The sequence below is a fragment of the Mercenaria mercenaria genome, chromosome 3 (genome assembly GCF_021730395.1).
Source record: "Mercenaria mercenaria strain notata chromosome 3, MADL_Memer_1, whole genome shotgun sequence".
In the NCBI taxonomy this organism is placed as follows: domain Eukaryota; kingdom Metazoa; phylum Mollusca; class Bivalvia; order Venerida; family Veneridae; genus Mercenaria; species Mercenaria mercenaria.
The window spans coordinates 53,844,937-53,871,444 of NC_069363.1; the positions used below are offsets into that span (position 1 = coordinate 53,844,937).

At 34.1% G+C, this 26,508-nt stretch overlaps 2 protein-coding genes across 27 annotated transcripts in view; one reads left to right on the forward strand and one right to left on the reverse strand.

Annotated features, from left to right (window-relative positions):
* The first annotated feature begins 1,190 nt into the window (after positions 1-1,190).
* LOC123524736 (uncharacterized) lies at positions 1,191-5,524 on the forward strand. The gene is made up of 6 exons (XM_053538521.1): positions 1,191-1,300; positions 2,555-2,599; positions 3,282-3,359; positions 4,109-4,282; positions 4,562-4,674; positions 4,917-5,524. The coding sequence occupies exons 1-5, from the start codon at positions 1,292-1,294 to the stop codon at positions 4,667-4,669; spliced, it is 414 nt and encodes a 137-aa protein (XP_053394496.1). The 5' UTR covers positions 1,191-1,291; the 3' UTR covers positions 4,670-4,674; positions 4,917-5,524.
* Positions 5,525-9,927: 4,403 nt separating this feature from the next.
* Positions 9,928-26,508, reverse strand: part of LOC123524733 (protein phosphatase 1 regulatory subunit 42-like) — a 61,242-nt gene continuing 44,661 nt past the window's right edge. For 5 of the 26 annotated variants that reach the window (XM_053538522.1, XM_045303170.2, XM_045303173.2 and 2 more), the window contains one exon: positions 9,928-16,746. In XM_053538522.1, the coding sequence (XP_053394497.1) occupies positions 16,590-16,746 (157 nt within the window). In that variant the 3' untranslated portion in view covers positions 9,928-16,589. Of the gene's footprint in view, positions 16,747-20,062; positions 20,097-23,370; positions 23,445-23,908; positions 23,955-26,508 lie in introns of those variants that run through there. The other 21 variants (XR_006681334.2, XM_045303180.2, XM_045303186.2 and 18 more) reach the window with 11 other exon arrangements.

A 26,508-nucleotide genomic window follows, 5' to 3' on the forward strand; every position in this document is an offset into this window, starting at 1 on the left:
TGTTGCCTACTACCAAACATGATGAACTCGGTTTTGATAGTGTTCATTTTGAGCTTATTTTCATTCATCCAGTTGTTCATTGTTATGGCACATTGTTCCAGTTTTTGTATTGCCTGGGATTTGACTGTTGGAGATGATGGTTTAAAGCGTTTGTTAGCGGTGTGGTCATCCGCAAAGTCGTAAACTGAAATCGATGGCGGAATAACATCAAACAGTGTCCCAGCATATGTCAAATAGAGCCACGGTCCTAAGCAACTCCCTTGTGAAACGCTACAATGTAATTGGCGTGGAAAGGACATGGTTGAATTGACACTTACACGGCAACTTCTGGGCGGCAGATAGGAATCAACCCAGCTCAGTGCTGTTCCACAAACGCCACACTACTTGTTCAACACATTAACGAGAATGTCATGGTCTACAGTATCAAAGGCGGCACTGAGATCGATGGCAATTAGCGTCGTAGCTTCTTTCTTTTCCATAGCATCCAGTAAATCATTTACCAGACGTAACAATGCTGATTCGCAAGAATGGTCTTTCCTGTAAGCAGACTGGTTTTTGGGTAGAAGATTGTGTTCGTTTACATGATTGTTGAGCCTGAACAGAGCTGCTTTACAATTAGTTTTCACAAAAACGAGAGGTTACTAACAGGCCTGTAGTTTGCATCCCACTTTCTTCAACAAAGGTCTTACAATTGCCTGTTTCCATTTTGATGGAAAGATGCCGTCACACAACGACAAATTTATCAATTTGGTAATAACAGGTAATAGTTCATCTAAGTACTACTTAACGTGAAGTATGAAAATTATATATTTGATAGTAACAGTCGACTTTTTATAATCGTAAATTTAGTATTTTGTGATAACATTAAATAAGGTTGTTTTCTGAGTTTGAACAATGCTAGTGAGACAGATATATTCATGAAATTCACTATGATACTGAAATGTCCATGAATGCGGTCGCGACGTGGCAGGTACATGAATAAAATAGAATATAATGTCTTAATGTGACAATCGGAGTGACAAATGATTTTAAAAATTCCAATAATACATACACGGGGAAAAAAGAATTCAATCTGTATGAAAAATAGCTTGTATCATCCGTTCTACTTATGTTAAAGGAGCGTAATATAAACTAATAACGAAATCTTTGGATAACCTCCTTACCCATAGTGCCATAGGTATGCCTCAAAGTTATTTTGAATAGTTATCGTAGGTGATATTACTCATAAGTGGTAGATTACCATCTAAGTAAAATGTATACATATTATTTTGTGTTGTGATACCTTTAAACCATGGCTATTGTAAGTTGATTAATTACATTTTGCGTGTTAATATTGCTGAACAACAATTGATTCGGTTTTTCTTTTTTTTTTTCTTTTTGTTTTTGCTTGCAGATACCAATTTAAAATTATATACTAAAGTGCGTCAGGAATGTAAAACCATAATACTTAAGTAACATGTTTAGATCTTACATTATATTGTTATCATTATAAATGTTTTATTCGAAATTCGGTATCACTTTTGCATAAATAACGTTGATGCTTGCGTATTTCAGTTTTTCGATTCATCGGCAAATCGTTATTTGAATACATTTTCGGCCTTCTGAAAGGCTGTCTAAAAGATTACAAGTTGGTTCTAAAGTAATTTAATAGATACAAAGGTATGATACTAATATGTGTAAGCATATAGTTACGGAGCGGCGGCATCTGTCAGGGTTTTCATATTACATGTACGTACAAAGTATTTAGCTGCAAAATGTGCTCTTTTGATAGTATTTCCTATCACTCTATGGCAACAATCTAGTAAAAAAAGTTATACGTTCTAAATAATTGATGTTGCCATATACTTTTGACAAAATGTCGCTATGATTTATTTGAACGCAGCTAATAACGGTGTCTCTTTGTAGATCTATGGCGATATCACTGGTTCTAGTACATTCTTTTGCATAATGACGTTGATTCTTGCATATTTTACTTTTTCGATTCATTGGCAAATCGTTTTTTTTTAAATACGTTTTTAGCTATTTAAAAGACTGTCTTAAACATTACAAGCTGGCTGTAAGGTAATTCAATGGGTTCGTCTTGAAAAACACAAAGGTATGATTTCATGAAGATAATACAATATGTAAGCATATTGTTAAGGAGCATCTGTCAGGAGTTTTGCTATAATATTACATTATCATTATTACAGTATTTAGCCGCAAAATGTGCTCTTTTAGCAGTATTTCAAGTCACTCTATGGCAACAGTCTAGAAAAAACAACAGTTATACGTTCTGAATAATGGATGTTGCCATATAATTTTGACAAAATGTCACTGTTGATTCATTTGAATGCAGCTAATAACGGTGTCTCTTTGTAGATCAATTGCGTACTTAAAATAAAACAAAAATCATTTAGTTTGGTTATTTTACATTGTAATTTTTGCAAATATTAAGAATAATTGGGTCCACCAAACCAAAGTGAAATTTGCGAAATCTCTCTGTGACTGATTATGACAATGAAGTAGTTTGGTAAATCGATTTATATAGCGTTGTATAGATTTAATTGCATTTCAGAGTCCTAAATATGAAAACTTCTCGTTTGTTGGTTCCAAAGAAGATGTAAGTATATTCTAAAATACTATATGTAAAGTTTTATTCCACCATGGAACTACATTGATGATTAAGTGCATAATGTGTTTGGTCAAATCTAATTCGCCGTTAAAAGTATATAATTTTGAGCACATTGCGTAATCTGTTCAAATGTATCATTACTACTAGTATCTGCTTGTCAGCTAATGTAAAGAAAATACAGGAAGGATCGTCAACTAACTGTTTATTGATTTGTGTCTATATAACTGGTTCATATTTATGTAAATAGTTAATAGCAATAGAATATGATTTAAATTAGAATACGGAGAAATGGAAAAGGATGCGTATATTTGGTCTATAACAAGATAACGAAAAGTCACTGCTAACGGAGTAACAATATTGACATTTATATGGTCACATTTTAAAATTGTGGTAATCAAGCGACACTGGCGGAATTCAGAAAACAAATAACTCTGTAGTTAATGATCTGATAGACGGTAGACATATAGATATGTCATCATACCTGCCACGATAGCATGGGCTTTAAAAATAACTTACCTAGTTTATAAGTACGACGCAAAGAGCCTGGTAGTTGGTCCGGAATGTAAGGTTCATTGAATGTGATTGACCACCAGATTCAGTATATTTGTTTTTGAAACGGTCTGTTAAAAACAATCGCCTTCTTGAAATTCTATGCACATTTTTATTTCAGTTGTTTACAAAGTATAAACGCAAGTGTACTGACGCCACCATAAGACAGAAACGATCAAAATACATAACAACTGGCGTGGTGAGTAAAGTCAATGTGTGTACCTATCATTAGTGATTGAAATGTCCAAAGTCATTTCTGGGGGCAGCGTGGAAAAAATGTGGAACTTCACCAGTAAAAGAATTTTGCGGATATAAAACGAAACTATGAAAAGTCATTATTTGATGTCATACGTGTAACATGGTGGTGCGCGTTGGGCCAGTTATAGAGCATCATGCACGATCAATTTTACAAGTTTCCAAAGAAACTGACTATGAAATAACGATTCATTCCCTTGGGAAGCTGCACAGCAGTGATACGGATTTCCTTTTCTAGTGTTTTAATTGCCATAATCTCCAATAAAAAAGTGGCCTAAAGTTTTTGGATTTTATTTTCTTACTATACATGGTCAATTAAAACAATAACTATCACGTGACCAAAGTTTCTTCTAGCAAATGATAATCTGTTTACTAGGAAATAAAGAAAAACAATTTATTTATTTGGGTTTTACGGCACACCAACACAGTATAGGTTATATGGCGCCAAACAGGGCTACAAATTTTGGTTTCACATCTCATTTACATCGAAATAAAAACATGAGGTATGGAATCAAAATTTGCATACCTGCTGGAATCACAGAGTTACAGCAAAACCAAGTGTTAAGACCCTATTAGTCGCCTCTTACGATCATGCAAGGGTAAGGCAGTGGTTCCAATTCTTTTCATACACTAGTAGATCGTCCGAGAACCAAAAAATACTAAAAACTGTCAATGAGTCGCTTTATTTTTCAGGTGTTATTTCTGTTGGTTGCCTTGGTGATAGGCCTGTCAATAGGATTACATGTGACAAAGTCTGCTGAAAAAGTTGAATCTTCCGGAGATGTCGATACACACGGGAGCATAGAAACATATGATGAAAATAACACTGTCCACATTAATGGAAAATTGTCGTCTGCTCTTCTTTTGGTAATAAGAGAAGCTAACATATCAGAATATCAAGTAATATATATCATGAGAAAATGTCATATTAATTGGAGTCTCCTTGTCCGTGCGTAACTATAATGCAACTATAATGTCGGAACATTCCAATGACGCTTTGAAGTTCTGCTGTGCAGAAGCATATGATACCATTCTTTTGTTTCAAATCAGTTATCACAATGCTAGTGGAGGAAAGGATTTTAAATGTTATATCTTTCGTCATTTTAAAGAAAAATATCAGTAACAGTTATAATTCTTTATTTACAGACGGAAACAGTTACGCCTCTACTGAATAAAGAGAAATCGGCAGGGGAACAAGACACAGTGCAAGATCAAGAGTCATTGCCATGCTCAAATAAATTACAATGCCCATAAAATAGGTAATTAAATATTCATTAGCTTGGTGTACGTATGAGGTAATGCTGGAAAACACAATTGAAACTAAAACAAACCACGGCGAACTTACATTTTGTAAATATGCTTTACATGAGTCAAATCACATAATTTTACTAAGCACACATATACGAAGTTTCGATGTAAAAACTAATTTTTCATTTTACATGTATATGTATGCACTTTAATCTGTAATATTATCTTAAAATTTCTCCTTCTGTCATTTCAGGAACACATGGTGCCTTATCATCAACAGATCCAACAAGCTAAATACAACATCATGGAAAGTTCAGCATTTGTACAACTTTAGTCGATTCTTCATTCATGTTGGCATAAGCAACTTTTACAGTGACTGGGCAATATTTCTTCTAACTTCAGAGAAAAAGTGAACATTTTAGCATAGTATTCCACCATGTGTGTCACTTTCTTTTCATATTCACTCTTGTATCATAATACATGAGCAGACATTCAACTGGTATTAAATTCGAGCCTAGATAATCGATCAAAATCAGAAACAATTTTTGCAATATTTTCTTCAGTATAAATATGTACAGATTTAACCGGTTATATGAATGCACCAAAAGGTTATAACTTAAAAAATTATCGTTTCTAATTTATGTACTGTTTTAAAGGTCTTTGGTTGAAATATCTCGGAAAGTGTGTAACAGCAACCAGTTTTCATGCAAACAAAGTGTCAAGGTTTAAGCAGACTTATTACCATTAGTTATTATAATTATTTGTAATGTTCATTACCAACGTTAAAACTTCTCATTTATTGTTCAAATTTTGATATAACATTTTAGACAAGTGAAGTCAATTAAATCTAAAATAGTTTTACCAGAGTTCTTCTTATCTACTTATGTTTAAAAGTAAAATGCTTTAGGGTTAAATATATGGTGTGCTTCAGCACAACAGTTGCTAAAAAGTATTGAATAATGAATAATTTGCACAGTTCAGAGTTAAAAGAAGTTATGTTATACCACTATAATTATATTGCAACAATGCATCAAATGTGAACAATCTGCAAAGGGTTAAATATGAACAATTTGTAAAGAAATTCAAAGGTAACACAAATTGATGTTAAATCAGTTTTGCTCCAATGTATTGAAACATGAAAAATTTGAAAAAGTTGTGCTGAATAAAGGGTGTGTTCATGAATAATTTGCAAAGAAAGTTCAGTTTTCATCAAATCTGATGTTCATCTTACAACTAATAAATGTTAATGTATCAAAACATCAACAACCTGGAAAGGCTGTTCTAAGATTAAACATATCTAATGTCAATCACAACTGCTCCATGTATCAAAGCAGAGAAAGTTTATGGTTAAACAACATGTGTGTTTAAACACACTTATTCAAACCTATTAAATCATGAATAATTTAGAAATATAATTAATGGTTAATCAAGTCAAGTCAATAGAACTGGGTGTTATACAAAAATTGTTCCAATGTATTAAATAATGATCAAGCAATTTGCCAATTTAAAGCACAATTTTTCGAATATTTCAAAACATGAAGAATTTGCAAGTGTAGTTTAGTGTAAAATAAATTGAATGTTAAACCACACTTGCTCAAATATCTTAAGACATTAACAATTGCAAATTGATCATCATTTAACACATTTGTGCAAGTACTGCTTAACTTAAAGTCCGTGTAACCCTAGTCTACCTTTGCAAAGTGTTCATGTTAAAATGCACTGGAGCCATTGGGATTAGACAATAGGTTCAACCCTAAACTACCTTGCAAATTGTTCATTATTTAATACATCTGAACAATCATGGTTCAACATCAGATTTATTTAAACATAAATGGATTAACTGGAACACCCCGAATGCCCAAATACCTTAAACAATGTGCAGTTGAAAAGTTGTATTAATAGTTCAGAAAATATAAAATTCTGTAACATCAGCAAATCAATTAAAATTAAGTTAGTTTAAAACTATATGAAATTTAATCTGTTGGTGAAGTGGTCATATTCAAAGCCTTTTGTCAAAACATCAGTGACAAATCACATATGGAAATTCAAGGTTATTTTTTATTCTTTATGTGATCATTTTGTTTTGGGTTCAATACCGTTTTTCAATAGTATTTCACTTATGTAACAGCCGTCAGTTAACCTAACCAGTGTTCCTGGATTCTGTACCAGCACAAACTTGTTCTCCGCAAGTAACTGCCAACTTCCCCACATGAATCAGATGGAGGATGAACGATTTCAGACACAATGTCTTGTATCAAATTGTCACAGAGAACTTAGGCCACACCCGAGGATCAAACTCACGGCCGAACGATCTGTAGATCTGCACTGTCCCTATTGAGCTATGCTGGCGGGCTAGATTATTTTGTAGTTTAATTACAATTTTAATTGCTTTTGGGTGTTCTGTGTGATTTTGGGGAGTTTTGATGGACCAAACCTAGACAACCGTTGGAAATTTCTTACGCCTGAATACAACTGAGCAATCATGGTTCAATACAAGACTTGTCAAGTGCTTGAAACCTAGACTACCTTTGCAAATTGACCACGTTTAATTAATACTGAAATGTTATTTATGTGGACATTGATTTTAGTAGTTTTGGTCAAAATGGCTTTTCCTGGGGATATGACCTCACAGATTTCTAATTTTTAACATAGAAGTATGGTAAATTTACTTGTTGGTTGGAATTTTATTTCATGAATCAACTCAAAACAAGAAGACCATGATGGTCCTGAATCGCTCACCTCTTCCCACATGACCCAGTTTTGAGTATGACGTCGTTTTTTCTATTATTTGACATAGTGACCTAGTTTTTGAGCTCATGTGACCCAGTTTTGAACTTGATCTAGATATTATCAAGATAAAAATTCTGACCAATTTTCATGAAGATCCATTGAAAAATATGGTCTCTAGAGAGGTCACAAGGTTTTTCTATTATTTGACTTATTGACCTAGTTTTCGAAGGTACGTGACCCTGTTTTGAACTTTACATAGATATCATCAAGGTGAACATTCTCACTAATTTTCATGAAGATCTCATGAAAAATATGGCCTCTAGAGAGGTCACAAGGTTTTTCTATTTTTATACCTACTGGCCTAGTTTTTGACCGCACATGACCCAGTTTCAAACCTGACCTAGATATCATCAAGGTGAATATTCAGATCAATTTTCATGAAGATCCATTGAAAAATATGGCCTCTAGAGAGGTCAAAAGATTTTAATAATTTTAGACCTACTGACCTAGTTTTTGATAGCAGTTGACCCAGTTTCAAAATTGACCTAGATATCATCAAGATGAACATTCAGACCAACTTTCATACAGATCCCATGAAAAGTATGGCTTCTAGAGAGGTCACAAGGTTTTTCTATTATTTGACCTACTGACCTAGTTTTTGATGGCATGTGACCCAGTTTCGAACTTGACCTAGATATCATCAAGGTGAACATTCTGACCAATTTTCATGAAGATCTTGTGAAATATATGGCCTCTAGAGAGGTCACAAGGTTTTTCTATTTTTAGACCTACTGACCTAGTTTTTGACGGAACGTGACCCAGTTTCAAAATTGACCTAGATATCATCAAGGTGAACATTCTGACCAATTTTCATGAAGATCTTATGAAATATATGGCCTCTAGAGAGGTCACAAGGTTTTTCTATTTTTAGACCTACTGACCTAGTTTTTGATGGCACGTGACCCACTTTCGAACTTGATCTAGATATCATCAAGATGAACATTCTGGCCAACTTTCATACAGATCCCATGAAAAATATGGCCTCTAGAGACGTCACAAGGTTTTTCTATTATTTGACCTACTTACCTAGTTTTTGAGGGCACGTGACCCACTTTCGAACTTGACCTAGATATCATCAAGATGAACATTCTGACAAATTTTCATGAAGATCCCATGAAATATATGGCCTCTAGAGAGGTCACAAGGTTTTTCTATTTTTAGCACTACTGACCTAGTTTTTGATCGCACGTGACCCAGTTTCGAACTTGAACTAGATATCATCAAGATGAACATTCAGACCAACTTTCATACAGATCCCATGAAAAATATGGCCATTAGAGAGGTCACAAGGTTTTTCTATTATTTGACCTACTGACCTAGTTTTTAATGGCATGTGACCCAGTTTCGAACTTGACCTAGATATCATCAAGGTGAACATTCTGACCAATTTTCATGAAGATCTTGTGAAATATATGGCCTCTAGAGAGGTCACAAGGTTTTTCTATTTTTAGACCTACTGACCTAGTTTTTGAAGGAACGTGACCCAGTTTCGAACTTGACCTAGATATCATCAAGGTGAACATTCTGACCAATTTTCATGAAGATCTTGTGAAATATATGGCCTCTAGAGACGTCACAAGGTTTTTCTGTTTTTAGACCTACTGACCTAGTTTTTGATGGCACGTGACCCAGTTTCGAACTTGACCTAGATATCATCAAGATGAACATTCTGACCAACTTTCATAAAGATCCCATGAAAAATGTGACCTCTAGAGTGGTCACAAGCAAAAGTTTACGGACGGACGCACGATCATAAAAGTTCACCTAGTCTCTTTGTGACAGGTGAGCTAAAAAATTCTTCCCCAAGAAAAATTAACTATTTCATAGTCTTGAGACATTCAAGGAAAACAACATAGAAATGATAGACTAGACATTTCTGCAGTGCAAAAAGGGAAATAACTTTGCCAGAAAGTGAGGGTATAAACCTTGATATGTGAACATGTCTCATGATTCTTTGTTTTTTTTTGTTGGGTTTAACATCACACTGACACAACTGTAGTTTATATGGCGACTTTAAAGCTTTAAATGGTTTCAAGACCTTACATGCCCCTCAATGCCTTATTTCAACCCTTGCAGGCACCTGGGTAGAACCACCAACCTTCTGCAAGCCAGTTAGATGGCTTTCTTACATGAAGAGTTCAACGCCCTAAGCCAGCTTGAAACTACACTGATGAGGAGAAAGTGATTTTAAGTCAGGGACCTTAACCTCTAAGCGACTGTACTAAATGAATTCACGCTTTCATTGATCGTTATACCGGCCCATCCAACAAGGTTTGTGGGAGATATTAAGGCAATCACATTGTTTTGTTCCATCCATCCCACATTAATTTCCTTGAATGTCTCTGGAACCAATACAAATACCAGTCTGAAACTTAAAACAGACTGCTGGCCTCTGTGGCCTACTATTTTCCCATTTGTACTGTTCAGTGACTGTAAATTCGGTACTTTGCTGACATAAAAAAGAAAAAACTCAGTTGTTTGCATGAACTTTGATCATTTTTATTTAATTTTACAACAGCAATTAAGCCTAACATTTCTAGTCTATCAATACCTTTGAAAATATTAACAACAAAATATTAAACTATCACAATATCTTTAGCAATGTACAATGTATCGTTTTTCAAAACAAGTGTTAAAACAGCTTACTATATTCTCAGATCTCAAAATACACATAGAAATAAATGTTTAGATTAATCAAATAAATCTACAAATGTATAAATACTACATAAACAAATAAATAAAATTATAGAATAAATCAACTGGAAATAAAATTAAACATGGATCTGAGACAATTTTTAAAGAAATTGAGCAAATGCAGTTATTTTTTGTTAAAACACTGTAAAAAGTATGCACACGGGTCAAGCATCTCTAAATCACACCTAGGCTAGCTTGATTTTTGTTTTCAAACAAATAATTAAAATAAACTATCTACTGTAATCAAGTAAAATATTGCCAAGCAATAGAACATATATCAGAATACAAAGTCAGTATGTGCCCATACTGTTGCAATAAAATATGGAATAATTATGTTTTATTACATACTCATTTAAAAACCTCAGTTCTGAAACATTAGTATTATTTCGTACTGACGTTCAAATTTCATATTGGGTGTGTGACATCATTTGTGATGTCAGTTTCATGTATGTCGTCGGCTTTAAAAGTTCTTTAACAACAATATTTTCAATTTCACTCAGGCTTAATAACAGATTTATATCATTTATATAATAATTTTAAGTGTAGATGCGTTTGTAATAAAAAGATTATTAGATTACACTCGTTCTTTCGCGAAATAATATTGCCCTCCTAAAGTCAAGCAATATTTCCGCTTCAGAACTCATGCATATTTCTCAATACAAATATAATACTAGTAACCTATAAATATCACTACCATTCTCTTACAAAAAAATACCAATCTTAGAAAATCATTTACCAAATATGTATTTCTAGTCACATTATTCTACTCCAATTTGACTTTGATTTATAATAAAGCATACAACAATAAAAAGAACTAACCATAGTTGGTAGGTTAGTTCAATCTTTCAACTTCAGAAAATCCTTAGCACTGCCCATTAAGATAAACATACTATGCAGTATAACTTTAAATTATTCACTTACTTAATATTATTTTATATTTAATATCAACTCAGTTATAAGGAACTCGTCAGGGTCGCCAAAAAATGCTGATATATCCAAGGTACACTATATCCATATAACAAACAAAGTTTGCTATAAATCCATTCGGCAAACTGGACTGGCAAAACTGTGACATGAGCATTTGCTGATGTGTTTAATTGCTGTTTTATCAAAATTAAGTTGTAATGGTGGACTTATATTCATTAATAAATGAGTTCATATTGACTTGTTGACGATTTAATTCTTATTTTAAAGTTTGTTATATCAGTGTGATTTTCATATAAAAAATAAAGGAAAAAAAAAAACAGGCCAGAAAAATTAGTTCCTTATAACCAAGTTAGCTGGAATTGAGTTTTACTGTATACCTTTTCCTAATTTCAAACACTTGTGATAAACTGACGTTTCAATTATGCAATTATACAAAACAGCTCTGCCTAGTGATATAGAGAAACAGTGAAGTCATTAGACTTCAAAAAAATTTTTTTTGTTTTTTGTTGGGCTTAACGTCGCACCGACACAACTATAGGTCATATGGCGACTTTCAAGCTTTGACAGTGGAGGAAGACCCCAGGTGCCCCTCCGTGCACTATCATCATCACAAGAGAGCATCTGGGTAGAACCACCGACCTTCTGTAAGCCAGCTGGATGGCTTCCTCACATGAAGAATTCAACGCCCTGCGTGAGGTTTGAACCCACATCAGTGAGGGGCAAGTGATTTGAAGTCAGCGACCTTAACCACTCAGCAACAGAGGCCCCCTCAAATATTTGTATTTTATGTTTTGCTTAGATTTACCTTGTAAGTTACACTATGCTTTATGTACATATATATTCTTTACAAAATGTTGAATGAATCTGAACTATTATTGCTAGACCTAAATAAAGCAATGCAAAGTCCACTTCTCCTATACAAGTGGAGCTTTACTTCCAGTTTTCATGAAACTTTAGATCTAAATGAAATGTGTAATTCTTCACAGAACAGCAATAAAAAACCTTTCATGAATAAAAAGTGAACACATTTATTTTCATATACTGTGAAATCATTAGTACCTGTGACAGACCGACTTGGCATTAATTGTTTGTGATATACTTAACCCTAAGCCTGCTGGCGGTAAGTCATTCTGCCTTTGCGACAAGTGCAGACCAAGATAAGTCTGCACATCCATATAGCCTGATCATGGTCTGCACTGTTTGCCATTCAGTCAGTATCTTTGTGGTAAGCAATTAAGCCTTTTAACAGTTAATCGTACTGTCCAAATTGAAAGATGGACAAGTTCTTTAATAGAAATATAGCAGGGTAAGGGTTAACTGAAAGAAAACATAAAGGAATTCATTGTCCATTTACAATACTTCCCCTTTTAACTCCCTGTTTACTAATTTATGAAAATTTTGCTACAAAACTGCAAAAATATCATGGGTGATGGGGTCAGATTATGATGAACAAACAATTTCAGGCCTTTTGTGGATTCTGTGCTTACTTCATCCCACAATATTAAACTCTAATGATTTGATGAAATATTTCTTTTAGCTAAAAAAAAAACTATGTCCTCACAACAAAGCTTATCCTATTTGGCAGAAACCATGAAATTTTCTGCCAACAAAATTAAATAATTAAATGATTTCACAGTATCCTACAAATACATTATTTTAAACAAGTGTAATAGAAAACAGCTGTACAAAATTAACATCATTAGCTGTGATACAGAAAACAAAAGAATTTCAAATGTACATGTTTGAAGCATTAATACTGATATATGGAGTATATGTGAACAATAAAACCTCAATAAAAATCACTAATTTTGTAACAGAACTTTAAAAAAAAACTTCTTCCCGTATGAAACAAAAATCAAAACTGTCAAAAAATACAAGGTCAGTACTTAAATTTGCCAATTATATAATCTATACATAATTTGACACCTGTGAATTTTTATTCATTAAAAATTTATCTAAGAACATTTGTTTCAGAAGCAGGGACTATGATGTAATTCATGTTCTAAACAATAATTCATGTTATAATTCATGTTCTAAACAATAATTCATGTTCTAAACAATAATTCTGAAAAAGAATTTGCTTTAATGGTGAGAAAACATTGACCATCCGGTATTTGTTTTTATGCCAACAAAAACTATTTTTGAAAAAGAAATGTATAACCATAACGGCAGTTTAGAAACACTGAAAATTAAAAATATTGCTTTCATTTAAACAAGAGATACTTTACAAAATAAAATTTGCTGACTCATCATGAATAATGACAAACATTCTTACCCTTTGTCAACTTCTCAACAATACATTACCCTTCAAAGAAACAAAGAACTGTGACAAAAACTCGCATTTTCCTATGAAGTACAGTAATGATACGTGACAGACAAAAAAATAGTGAAATATACCATTAAATGGCCACAAACACTTGAAGCATATAGTAAATATATACAAAACTCAGTTTTACATTTCAATATTACATACTAAAATTTCCCAAAGAACAAAAGCCACAATCCACCAAACATGACTGTCTGCGAGACTAATTCTGTTTAAAACAAAAAGAAAGAAAAACAACACCTTGCTCCAATATAAAAATAGAGGCTAAATAGACATTGGTCAGAATCCTTTCTGAAGACAAGATGAATAGGTCACTCTAGTAAGTCATGGAAAAGTATATGACCCATAAAAGACTGAATCCAAATTTTCTCATATATTGTGTTACAGTATCTGTTATTTGTCTCATTTTGTAATGTTTTGTTACTAATTAATTTGATGATGTAACCAGGAGCGATAAGTTTTAAATTCAGCTGAAATTAATGAAATAAGAAATACCATGATACACAACTTCATCTCAGTAATGGATTGGGGCAAGTTAAAATATTTCTATATCAAATATAAGCACCTATAAGCAGCAAACACAAATGAGCCGTGCCATGGGAAGACCAACATAGTGGCTTTGCGACCAGCATGGATCCAGACCAGCCTGCGCATCCGCGCAGTCTGGTCAGGATCATGCTGTTCGCTAACAGTTTCTCCGATTCCAATAGGCTTTAAAAGCGAACAGCATGGAGCCTGACCGGACTGCGCGGATGCGCAGGCTGGTCTGGATCCATGCTGGTCGCAAACCCACTATGTTGGTTTTCTCATGGCGCGGCTCAAATTATCATCAAAAGAATACAAATGTATACTCAGTATAATTATATCATTCGCTAACTTATTCTAATTTTTCAAACTGTACCACACATTATCAAAATAAAAGATCATGTAATTTCAGATATCAATTCAACAAGTCTAATTCTATATGAAAAATGCCCATCATAAACTGATCACTACATCTCAGTTTCTTTAAAGTGGAATTATGCGCATTTTTCACATAAAAATCCAGCTAAAATAGATGTGTGAGGAAATTATAGCTTTTAACACAAAATATCAAACTCTTCCTGTTACCAGTACGAAATAATGACTTTCCAAATACGACTTTTATTTTGACTGGGGCAGTCTTTTTGAGAAAAGTCAAACTGCATGCAGGAGTTGCTTCCCTTCAACATACCTATAGGTAAGGGAGATCACTGGGTAGAAGACTGAAGAAAAGAACTATTATTTTATTAGTCTGATTTCTTTATTTCTAAACCATCAACTTCAAATACTTATGCATGCAGTATTATCTTTTGTATCATAGCTTGGTGTTTTTTCTTAACAAATTTGGTGCAGGTAATTCGTATACTCTGACTACAGGGTGCGGTAACTAAAAGTGTGCAGGTATTTAATACCCGCACTCTAGTTACCGCACTGTTGGATAGGAAAGTATGCCAGCATGTCTGGAACAGTAGACAGCGACGTGTATTTTATTGATTTTCTGCTCTAGCATTGGTTTATTTTACCTGGGCTTTACACATTTGTAAAGCACGGATTTTAAGTACTCACTGAACTGCTGTATATGGCAATGTGGAACGCCTACAACTACCATATATGGATGGCTATGATACAAAACAGAAAGAACATTAAAACTCTCGGGTAAACGATTTATACTCGGGGGCTACGCCCCCTCGTACAAATCGTTTACCCTCGAGTTTCAATGCTCTTTCTATTACTAATTTAACACATTTAAATGCACAGCAACCGAAAATTGCTTTTATAAAACATTCACCAAAAACACACTATGTGCAGTAAGATGCGCATAATGCCACTTTTAAGTTAAAAAACCTTGACACCTCAAACTCTTAAAGACATCTGGCATCAAACTGGTAATATTGTTCATAAAACTTTGCAAAGACGAAACTATTTCATAGAATATGGAGACAAAATATGTACATTGATCAAAAAAACTAACCTGCCGTTTTAATATTTGCATTATTTTTTAAATTTCTACTGTTTGAATGACGGACATTTATGAAAACACAAAAAAAAATATTTCTTTTCAAATCTTAACAATTAGCTGGTAAATTTTCAATATCGATGAATTTACACAACTGGTTAAAATGATAACTGCAAGGTTAGGTCTTTTGATTCGTACACTTGCTAAGAACACTGTACATTACTATTTAGTTAAAGGTATACTGGACCCAAATTTCACATTTGAAAATATGAACAATTGCCTACATATAGTATATGTAAAGTATATTTGTATTAACAGTACTGTGCATTAGGTTTAAACTAGTACACACTTTAAGGCATGTACAGCTTAACACAATGTTAATGTGTACTATCATGGAAAAAGACTGGAAGTTTTTTTGAACAAATGACAGCTCCTGTATGTTAGTTTATCATGAATGAAGTTCTACATACACATTTAATTTATATAATTATTTAGTAAATTAAATGCACTTGATGAGGATTTTTCCATCTGAAGAAAATAAGTGACAAAATGTTTTAGTGAAAAATGGGCACTGAATATCTTTAACATAACTGAACAAAAAAAAAAATAGCGCAAAGCTGACAAAATGCTTCTTATCACAGTAAATTTATTTTATTTTATTTAGGTTTTACAGCACACCAACACAGTATAGGTTATGTGGCGCCAAACAGGACTACAAATTTTGGTTTCATATCTCATTTACATCGAAATAAAACATGAGGTATGGAATCAAAATTTGCATACCTGCTGGAATCACAGAGTTACAGCAAAACCAAGTGTTAAGACACTATTAGTCGCCTCTTATGTAAAAGCTTATTCAATCTTAACCCCTTAGCCTGCTGGCGGCAAGTGATTCTGCCTTTGCGACCAGTGCAGACCAAGATCAGCCTGCACATCCATGCAGTCTGATCATGGTCTGCACTTTTCGCTATTCAGTCAGTAAATTTTCAGTAAACACCCATTCAAATGATAAATGGTACTGCCCAAATTGAATGATGGACCAGTCAATTATAGATATTTAGCAGGGTAAAGGTTTAAAAGCTCAAACTACAGTTTTGGTTATGAAGGCCCATAAGAGCTAAAAGCAAATCCCATGGTTTGAAGTTTCACATTATAAAGTCTTAAAGCTTGCATGAAAAGCTTGATCTTTTGTTGTGTCAATGACTAACTGTTCATCTGACATTATCCCACAGGTCAGGTGGAATATGCTGTGTCTGGTTCAAAGTTTCTGTATTTAGTTCAAATGCAACACTCATCAGTGGCCGACGTCTAAGAGGGGCAGATCCAGAGAAAAGATTGGTCTTACTGCCATGAGAAGTGTCAATGTACCTGAAAAAAACACCAAAAAATATCATTAGATAAATGCTTTTGATTAATTTAACCCTTAGCCTGCTAAATTTCTATAATGGACTGGTCCATCATTCAGTTTGGACAATACCATTTTATTATTCGAAGGGGTGTTCACTGAAAATTTACTGACTGAATAGCGAACAGTGCAGACCATGATCAGCCTGCACGGATGTGCAGGCTGATCTTGGTCTGCACTGGTCGCAAAGGCAGAATCACTTGCCGCCAGCAGGCTAAAGGTTAAACATTGAACATTTTCGACAATGTTTGACATAATGTGCTGCGGACTGTGTTTCATAAAGAATCTTTATATTGTTTCTACATATATTTTGTCAACTTTCATCAGTTAGCATAAAATTGTAACATAAATTTCAGCTATATTTTCTTAATTAAGTTTAAATCCAGCTTCAACCCTAAGATGTATGACTAAATGATAACTTTATGTTTCCTGAGATGTATGCCTGTAAAATAATGACTTCAAGCTACTACAAAGTGCAACACGGATGCTTCTAGCCAAGTCTGAAAAAGACCTATCCAGTGGTTCATCATCAGAATTTGTTTCAAGCAAAATATCAAAGCCAGATCCTATCCACCCATACTTACAGCTTATGAACCTTTAGGAACAAGTGTTTGTAAAACACATAATGCTCGAAACGATGGCTTGTTTTCAGCCCCCAGATCAGTATGACATTGACCTTTGACCTACTGAACGCAAGTATAACAGGAGTCCTACTGACCACAGGTAATTATCCTACAAAGTTTGAAAGCAGTAGGTCAAAGGGTCCTTAAGTTCTTATGTGGAAATTGTTTTCAGTCTCAATGGCCTTAACCTTAGACCTAATGGCCCCTAAAACAATACGGGTCACCTACTGACCACGAATAAACCTCCTATGAAATTTGACGACTGTAAGAAAAAGCCTTCTTTATTCATTGAGTGAATCAAGGTCTTTTGATCTACTGATCCACAAAATAATTGGCACATCTACTGACCACAGGCCACAGGCAATCATCCTTGGACCTACTGACCCCAAGTAGTTTTACCACTGTTAGGCCAAGCATTCCCTAGTTACTGATCTGACACCAAGCTCCAATATTACTATTTAGTATGAAAAACTGAAGAACCATACTCTGCTCTTTCTGATTTAACCCTTACCCTGCTAAATTTCTATAATGAACTTGTCCATCTTTTAATCCGGACAGTACCATTAACTGTTAAAAGGGGTGCTTACAAAAAAAGAGACCGACTGAATGGCGAACACTGGAGATCTTCATCAGACTGCACGAATGTGCAGGCTGATCATGATCTACACTGGTCGCAAAGGCAAAACCAATCGGGTCCAGTATGGTCTGGGTTAAAAAGTCTAATCTGAGAAGGAGCACAGCTTTACATGCTAACAAATATTTCCATAACATTTTGTTACTCTACGTCATCAACTTTTCAATATCTTTTGTAAGGCATAAAGATACACAACAGTTAATCTATATGCCCCGAAAAGTGGAGACTTACACTGCTCTTTAATAATACATAAGTTATCATTGGAAGACATGTAAACCTATGACTCTTTGTAACTCAATCTCAAATAATTTCTATTCAACTCAAACATGATATAATATCTTGCATATTTCACCTTTCCTAATAAAAGCAAATCAGACACACACAAAGTTCAAAAAAGATTTCCAGTGGAAGGAAGACACAGTGTGAAATTTTAAGTTACAAATCTGTAAAGCTAAAATGTCAAATATGATAATCAACACTTAGCTTCAATACACCACTAACCCTAATTAGCGGCCACTTTTTTTTTAACAGGGCAAATTAACAGACAATAGGAGCAAGATGACCCTGTATTGCTCACCTGAGTTTCACAGCTCTAGCAGTCATGTTTGCATTAACATGTTTCATGAAGGCTATCCCAAAAAACAATTGTACTGAATCATATATACATGTATATCAGATCAGTAGTTACAGAAAAGATGATTTTCAAAGCTTCCGCTACAAACATACAAAGACAGTAAGCGTTCATGTTAATCATGTTTTTTTTTTAATCAATCAAAATGTGCAATTTTGGTAGATGGTCAGGAAAGGAAAGACTGCAGGAAAGTTTTATGGAATAGAACTAACAACTTCAGACAAAAATATTTTCAACTTTTCATTATATTATAGTTATAGAGAAAAATAAGTAAAGTTTCATATTATCAACTGCAACAGTTTGATCAGCTATGGATGTGGTTCCAAAATGCAATTCCTGCAGGATTGTACTGTAGTCTGGCAAGTAGATTCATAGGAGAAGACTTTCAAAGTCTTCCATACAGCCATAATTAAAAAGAACATTTTTTGAAAAACTGTTTTAAAAGAGGACCATAGCAGAAACATCCATGCTAAGTTTTATCAACTTCATCCACATGTTCTTTGAAATAATTGCTATCAAAACAGGCAGTGAGTGTTCACAATAGCTCACCTTTTGCATATTGTTTGTTCTCTGGTAAGCTTAAGATAACACTGCAAGGCTTTGAGACCTGCTTAAACACTCCAATCTTTTTTGTATTTCTGAGCAAAGCCTCTTCACATACTAATTACAAAGTTGCACTCTTAAACTTGTCTCTAAACTTGACTGTATAATCAGTACAATAGGTTTTGTGTAAAAATGTATCCAAAGTAAGTTAGGAACAGACAATCTACCAATATATTTGTGTGTTTTTGTTAGTAAGAACGTTGTGTTAAGTCATTCTGCATGCTTTGTTAGTTGCCTTGAAATAAACACATGTAAAAACTGGGAAAAATAGACAAAATCCCCGTGTCAATCATTTTATACATTAAAATTTATAAAAGTACCCTTCCTGCTCCATGCAATTGTGAAAGTCACCATAGTGTACTAAAACTCTTTAACAAATTTTACATTGCATTAACTTAAAAAGATACTAGGTTGTTTGAGAAACTGCAAACTTTTCCAATAAATCACAGATCTGTTGCTGTTTTTTTCACTTGCTATACCAAAAAGCTTATTTCGTATACTGACACTGAATCCACTCTGGAGGACCCTGCAGAAAGTTAACAATTCTACCAAGGGGCCTTATAATGCCTGAAATAATATACTGAGGGTATCTTGGGTCTCTTTGAACAGATAAAAGTGCAAAGTCCTGTAATTGTGATTGAAAATCCATCAAAACAAACAAAAATGTGTAATGACTGACAAGGGGTCTTGAACTTTCAACATGGTTTTGAACGTGACAAATAAATCTGGACAGTGATGGGTTAAAACGTAAATGGTGAAATTGCAGAATCTAACAGACATGAATGTACCTACGCTCATTTGAACTCCCCCAAAACAATAGTACTGCAAACAATTAAAATCAATAAAATAAATGATTGATTTATATAAGAGTAATTTGCACCATGTATAAATACCAGCTGTAAATATTTAAACCAGAGCTATCACTAAATGTGATTCATACCCACACTAAAAACTTTGTTTGACGAGGACATAATCCTGTTAAATTCTACTAACTATGCCTTTTATTTTCAATCTGGGATATTGTTATTCAAGAAAAAAATTCCCATTCACTGTGTCGTGCATTTTATTTTAGCTGACTTCAGTTTAATCCACAACTGTATAAATGTTTATAGAATTTATTTTACAGGCTTTAATGTTGTTGTCCAAATGTGAAAAATTAAGCACAAAAAGCGAGTTAATATTTATTCTACTCATGGCAAACTCACACCTGAGTTTTGTCTCTCTTTTTTTTTCAAAATTTAGACAATACTTTCTCATTTAAGTTAGCAAATACTATGAAAAGAAATTCAGAAATCATAGATTATTAACAATAATTATTTAGAATACTACATCTGTAAAAAAATGTTTTTTTCCATCAATAAAATATGTAGAAAACACCTAGTGTTAATAAAACTGTTGAAATTTGGTACAAAACAGAAGGAATTTAGCTGTACTTTTATCTCCTACACATTAACAAATCTACTGGTTTATCATTTTCAATATGTAAAATCAATGGCTACACCTGTTTTAACAAACATTAAATTCATGTTCGACTGCAGGCCTCTGTTTTTCAATATTATTCAGTAGTTTCTGAGTTAACATCTTGAATGACAATAATAGGGGAAAAATAAAGCACAGAAGCTAACTTTGTCATTTTTCATGGCAAAATCACAATTAGTGGTGCTTTTCAGTTCATTTATCACTATATCAGCTGACACTGAATTCTTTCACTTGAATTTAATATTATTCTATTTGAAAAGTTGTGAAAAATTAGTACATTTAAAAGGGAGACAACTTTGTAAATATATAGAAGCCGAGCAACACATGACTAGGTCAGTTGCTGTATGAACCTAGATGTTTATGAGATTTTCTAATGCAGCTATATTTTGATAGCTTTCAAAGCTATTCAGTGAAAAAAAAATCAGCAATAATTTTCAAATGAGGAGCATTTTCAAAAGAATAAAACACAGGTTTATTTGACTTGTTATTTAAACTTGCACTATGATCCAAAAGGTTCCTATGACATTTCAGTACAGCTGATAAGGAGGTTTCAGAAATTGCATTGGTTCAAGAAATATATAAAATTATGTCTTTTTGGACACTGCGAAAAAGGGACATTATTTTGTCCAACAATTGTCAGAGTTATGAGATCTTGTACATGAATTGTAAAACTTGTTTAAAGGCGTACGCTAGAATTCCCTGTATATGAGATGGGCGAAAATTTTCCCAATAACAGAATTTCTTTAAACTTTGGATATTGAAGGACAATCATCTAAGAAACAAAAAAATGCAATAAAAATCATAGGTCACCGGATTTGAAAAAGAGTTATCTGCCCTTGAAAACATCATTTTTGGTGGAAATGCCGCTTTCAAGGGCAGATAACTCTTTTTCGATACCGGTGACCTATGATTTTTATTGCATTTTTTTGTTTCTTAGATGATTGTCCTTCATTATCCAAAGTTTGAAGAAATTCTGTTATTGGGAAAATTTTCGCACCAAATTCTAGCATACGTCCTTAAATACAATACCTTCACTGAGTTCTAAAAACAATATTTCCCCCCATTTTTTAAAGCCAAATAGAATATGTTTTTGTCCAAATCAAAGGCAAAGTTATAAAACCATATTATGTAAACTTACATTGTAATCAAAAAGACTTGTGTGAAGGGTCTGTCAGATGCATGCATGAGTCAAAGAAATAGTGAAAGAAATGTCAACTTTGAAAAATTTTCAAAATAAAACAAGAGTGCCAGACTGTCACAAAATACGCCTGTCATCGATCTTGACCTAATTCAAGGGCCATAATCCAACAGTGCCTGGGCTGATTTAGGTGGTTATCGAACTTGGCCAAGATATTATGCCAACAAACATTGTCAGCAAGTTTGGTGAAGATCGGATGAAAACTGTTCCAACTTAGAGAGCTGACAAGGCTAAATTCGCATTTTTTTAGTAATTCAAGGGCCATTATCCAAGAGTGCCTGGGGCGATTTAGGTGGATATCAAACTTGGCCAAGATATTATGCCCATAAACGTTGTCAGCAAGTTTGGTGAAGATCGGATGAAAATTGTTCGACTTAGAGAGCGGACAAGGCTAAATTCGCAGCTTTTCGAGTAATTCAAGGGCCATAATCCATGAGTGCCTAGGGCGATTTGGCTGGTTATCAAGTTTGGCCGAGATATTATGCCCTCAAACATTGTCAGCAAGTTTAGTAAAGACTGAATGAAAACTGTTTGACTTAGAGAGCGGACAAGGCTAAATTCTGAGTATTTTTTAGTAATTCAAGGGCCACAATCCAAGAGTGCCTGAAGAGATTTGGCTGGTTATCAAACTTGGCCGAGATATTATGCCCATAAACATTGTAAGCAAGTCTGGTGATGATCCGATGAAAGTGTTTGACTTAGAGAGCGGATATGCTCTGGACGCCGACCGCCTGCCGTCAAGGGTATTCACGTAATACGCCCAGCTCTTTTAGAATAAAAATGAAAGTCAAAAGTTATGGAACCTGGTGTGTGGACTTGTCTTATGATCCTAAAAGCTTGCTTTTAGTTTCAAAATAATATCTATATTGGTTCTGAGAGATGTATTATAGGAAAGCAATATGGGAAGAAAACAGACAAAGTAATTCCAATACAGCCCCGCCTCAAACTTTGTTTGGAGAGGGGTATAAAAATCAAACCATGCAAAATGTGCATCAGAAACTTCAAAATTTTATAAAATCTAATCTAGTTTAATATCAAAACCAGCAACACAAAAGAAGTATCTATAAAAAGATTAATACCACATTATATGATTGTCAGAAATACTTTTAATGTATCCATACACTAGGCAAGCGGCCTTATTATAACATGGTTCTTAGTAATTGTGCACATCTATAAATAATATTTAGTATTTCCTTTAAATACTTAAACTGAAAAAAAAATATTCATGCAGTTATGTGCAGAAAAACATATTTTTATTGTTTGAAAAAAAATTCTGGTATTCTTTTCCTTAACTTTATATATTGGCCATATTAGATCAATCAGGATATATACATGGGTAAAAACCATGCATTACTTTCAGAAACAAACTCAATCAAGGGATATTAGACAATCAAGGGCAGATAATGCATGCTTTACTACCTAACTACTCCAAATGTTGCCTTGGTGATGTGACAATAAGAAACTGATAGGGGTTTATTTCAGGTAAACTGCAACTGCAAAATATGAGTATATAGTTCACATTGTTCCTTTTCCTATCAATATACTGTCACTAATATAATCTTATCTTGAAAAGTTAAAATTTGAAATTTCAGCTAGAAAAAAACAACTTATACTTATTTTCCTTATAGTGTAGGCCTGAAAAGACTTGCAAAAATATTCAATTTAGATTTCAAATAGCAAATTCTTTTTTCAAAACCGGTACTTTGATCTTCATTTTAAGGAATTCAAAAATAAAAGATTATTTGCTGGCAAATGTTCATCAACCTGATATATACTGCTCTACAAAACTGACTAACATCATACCACATCTAAATATGAACACCTCAAAAATATACATGCACACCAACCAATAAGAAGACTAAAATAGCTATACTACCGCAACAACAGTAAAATGATAAAAAAAAATTTTTAAAGAGTGCGGAGGAAAACCAATATATTTTGTACTCAAGTCACACACCTTTTTCTACCTGAATCTGAATCTTGGTGAAGTAGCTTGGTCACGGCTTAATAACAAGAGGACCATGATGGTCCTGAATCGCTCACCTATCTCCACATGACCCAGTGTTCAACTGAGTATGACATCGTTATTTCTATTATTTGACATAGTGACCTAGTTTTTGAGCACATGTGACCTAGATATCATCAAGATAAAAAATTCTGACCAATTTTCATGAAGATCCATTGAAAAATATGGCCTCTAGAGAGGTCACAAGGTTTTTCTATTATTTGACCTAATGACCTAGTTTTTGAAGGCACGTGACCCACTTTTAAACTTAACCTAGATATCATCAAGTGAACATTCTCACCAATTTTCATGAAGATCTCGTGAAAAATATGGCCTCTAGAGAGGTCACAAGGTTTTTCTATTTTTTCGACCTACTGACCTAGTTTTTGACTGCACATGACCCAGTTAGGAAACCTGACCTAGATATCATCAAGCTGAACATTCTCACCAATTTTCATGAAGATCCATTGAGAAATATGGCCCTCAGAGAGGTCACAAGGTTTTTTCTATTTTTAGACCTCCTGACCTAGTTTTTGACCCCACGTGACCCAGTTTCGAATCTGACTTAGATATCATCAAGATGAACATTCTGACCAATATTCATGAAGATCTCATGAAAAATATGGCCTCTAGAGAGGTCACAAGGTTTTCTATTTTTAGATCTACTGACCTAGTTTTTAACCCCACGTGACCCCCGTTTCGAACTTGACCTAGATATCATCAAGGTGAACATTCTGACCAATTTTCATGAAGATCCATTGAGAAATATGGGCCCCTAGAGAGGTCACAAGGTTTTTCTATTTTTAGATCTACTGACCTAGTTTTTGACCCCACATGACCCAGTTTCGAACTTGACCTAGATATCATCAAGATGAACATTCTGACCAATATTCATGAAGATCTCATGAAAAATATGGCCTCTAGAGAGGTCACAAGGTTTTTCTATTTTTAGATCTACTGACCTAGTTTTTGAACCCACGTGACCCAGTTTCGAACCTGACCTAGATATCATCAAGATGAACATTCTGACCAATTTTCATGAAGATGCATTGAGAAATATGGCCTCTAGAGAGGTCACAAGGTTTTTCTATTTTTAGACCTAATGACCTAGTTTTTGACCCTATGTGACCCAGTTTCAAACTTGACCTAGATATCATCAAGATAAACATTCTGACCAATATTCATGAAGATCTCATGAAAAATATGGCCTCTAGAGAGGTCACAAGGTTTTTCTATTTTTAGACCTACTGACCTAGTTTTTGACCCCACGTGACCCAGTTTCGAATCTGACTTAGATATCATCAAGATGAACATTCTGACCAATATTCATGAAGATCTCATGAAAAATATGGCCTCTAGAGAGGTCACAAGGTTTTTCTATTTTTAGATCTACTGACCTAGTTTTTAAACCCCACGTGACCCAGTTTCGAACTTGACCTAGATATCATCAAGGTGAACATTCTGACCAATTTTCATGAAGATCCATTGAGAAATATGGCCACTAGAGAGGTCACAAGGTTTTTTCTATTTTTAGATCTACTGACCTAGTTTTTGACCCCACATGACCCAGTTTCGAACCTGACCTAGATATCATCAAGGTGAACATTCTGACCAATATTCATAAGATCTCATGAAAAATATGGCCTCTAGAGAGGTCACAAGGTTTTTCTATTTTTAGATCTACTGACCTAGTTTTTAACCCCACGTGACCCAGTTTCGAACTTGACCAAAGATATCATCAAGATGAACATTCTGACCAATTTTCATGAAGATGCATTGAGAAATATGGCCTCTAGAGAGGTCACAAGGTTTTTCTATTTTTAGACCTAATGACCTAGTTTTTGACCCACGTGACCCAGTTTCGAACTTGACCTAGATATCATCAAGATAAACATTCTGACCAATATTCATGAAGATCTCATGAAAAATATGGCCTCTAGAGAGGTCACAAGTTTTTCTATTTTTAAGACCTACTGACCTAGTTTTTTGACCCCACGTGACCCAGTGTCGAACTTGACCTAGATATCATCAAGGTGAACATTCTGACCAATTTTCATGAAGATCTTGTGAAATATATGGCCTCTAGAGAGGTCACAAGGTTTTTCTATTTTTAGACCTACTGACCTAGTTTTTGATGGCACGTGACCCAGTTTCGAACTTGACCTAGATATCATCAAGATGAACATTCTGACCAACTTTCATAAAGATCCCATGAAAAATGTGACCTCTAGAGTGGTCACAAGCAAAAGTTTACGGACGCACGGATGGACGACGGACGACGGACACCGCGCGATCACAAAAGCTCACCTTGTCACTTTGTGACAGGTGAGCTAAAAAGGACAGAAATATTATTTCTTCCTTAAAAATCAAATACAAAAAAAATGTGAAATTCTACAAGAATCATGTTTCCCTTAAAGCAAATCATTTTAAAGACAAAATGTTTCATCTAAATGGTCCTTTTTCAGTTAATTAACAACTGATTTTTATCTACTTTTCGGAAAGTGACCATGACCCTGTCCGCTTTATAGCAACTCTAACCTTAGACTCAGTAT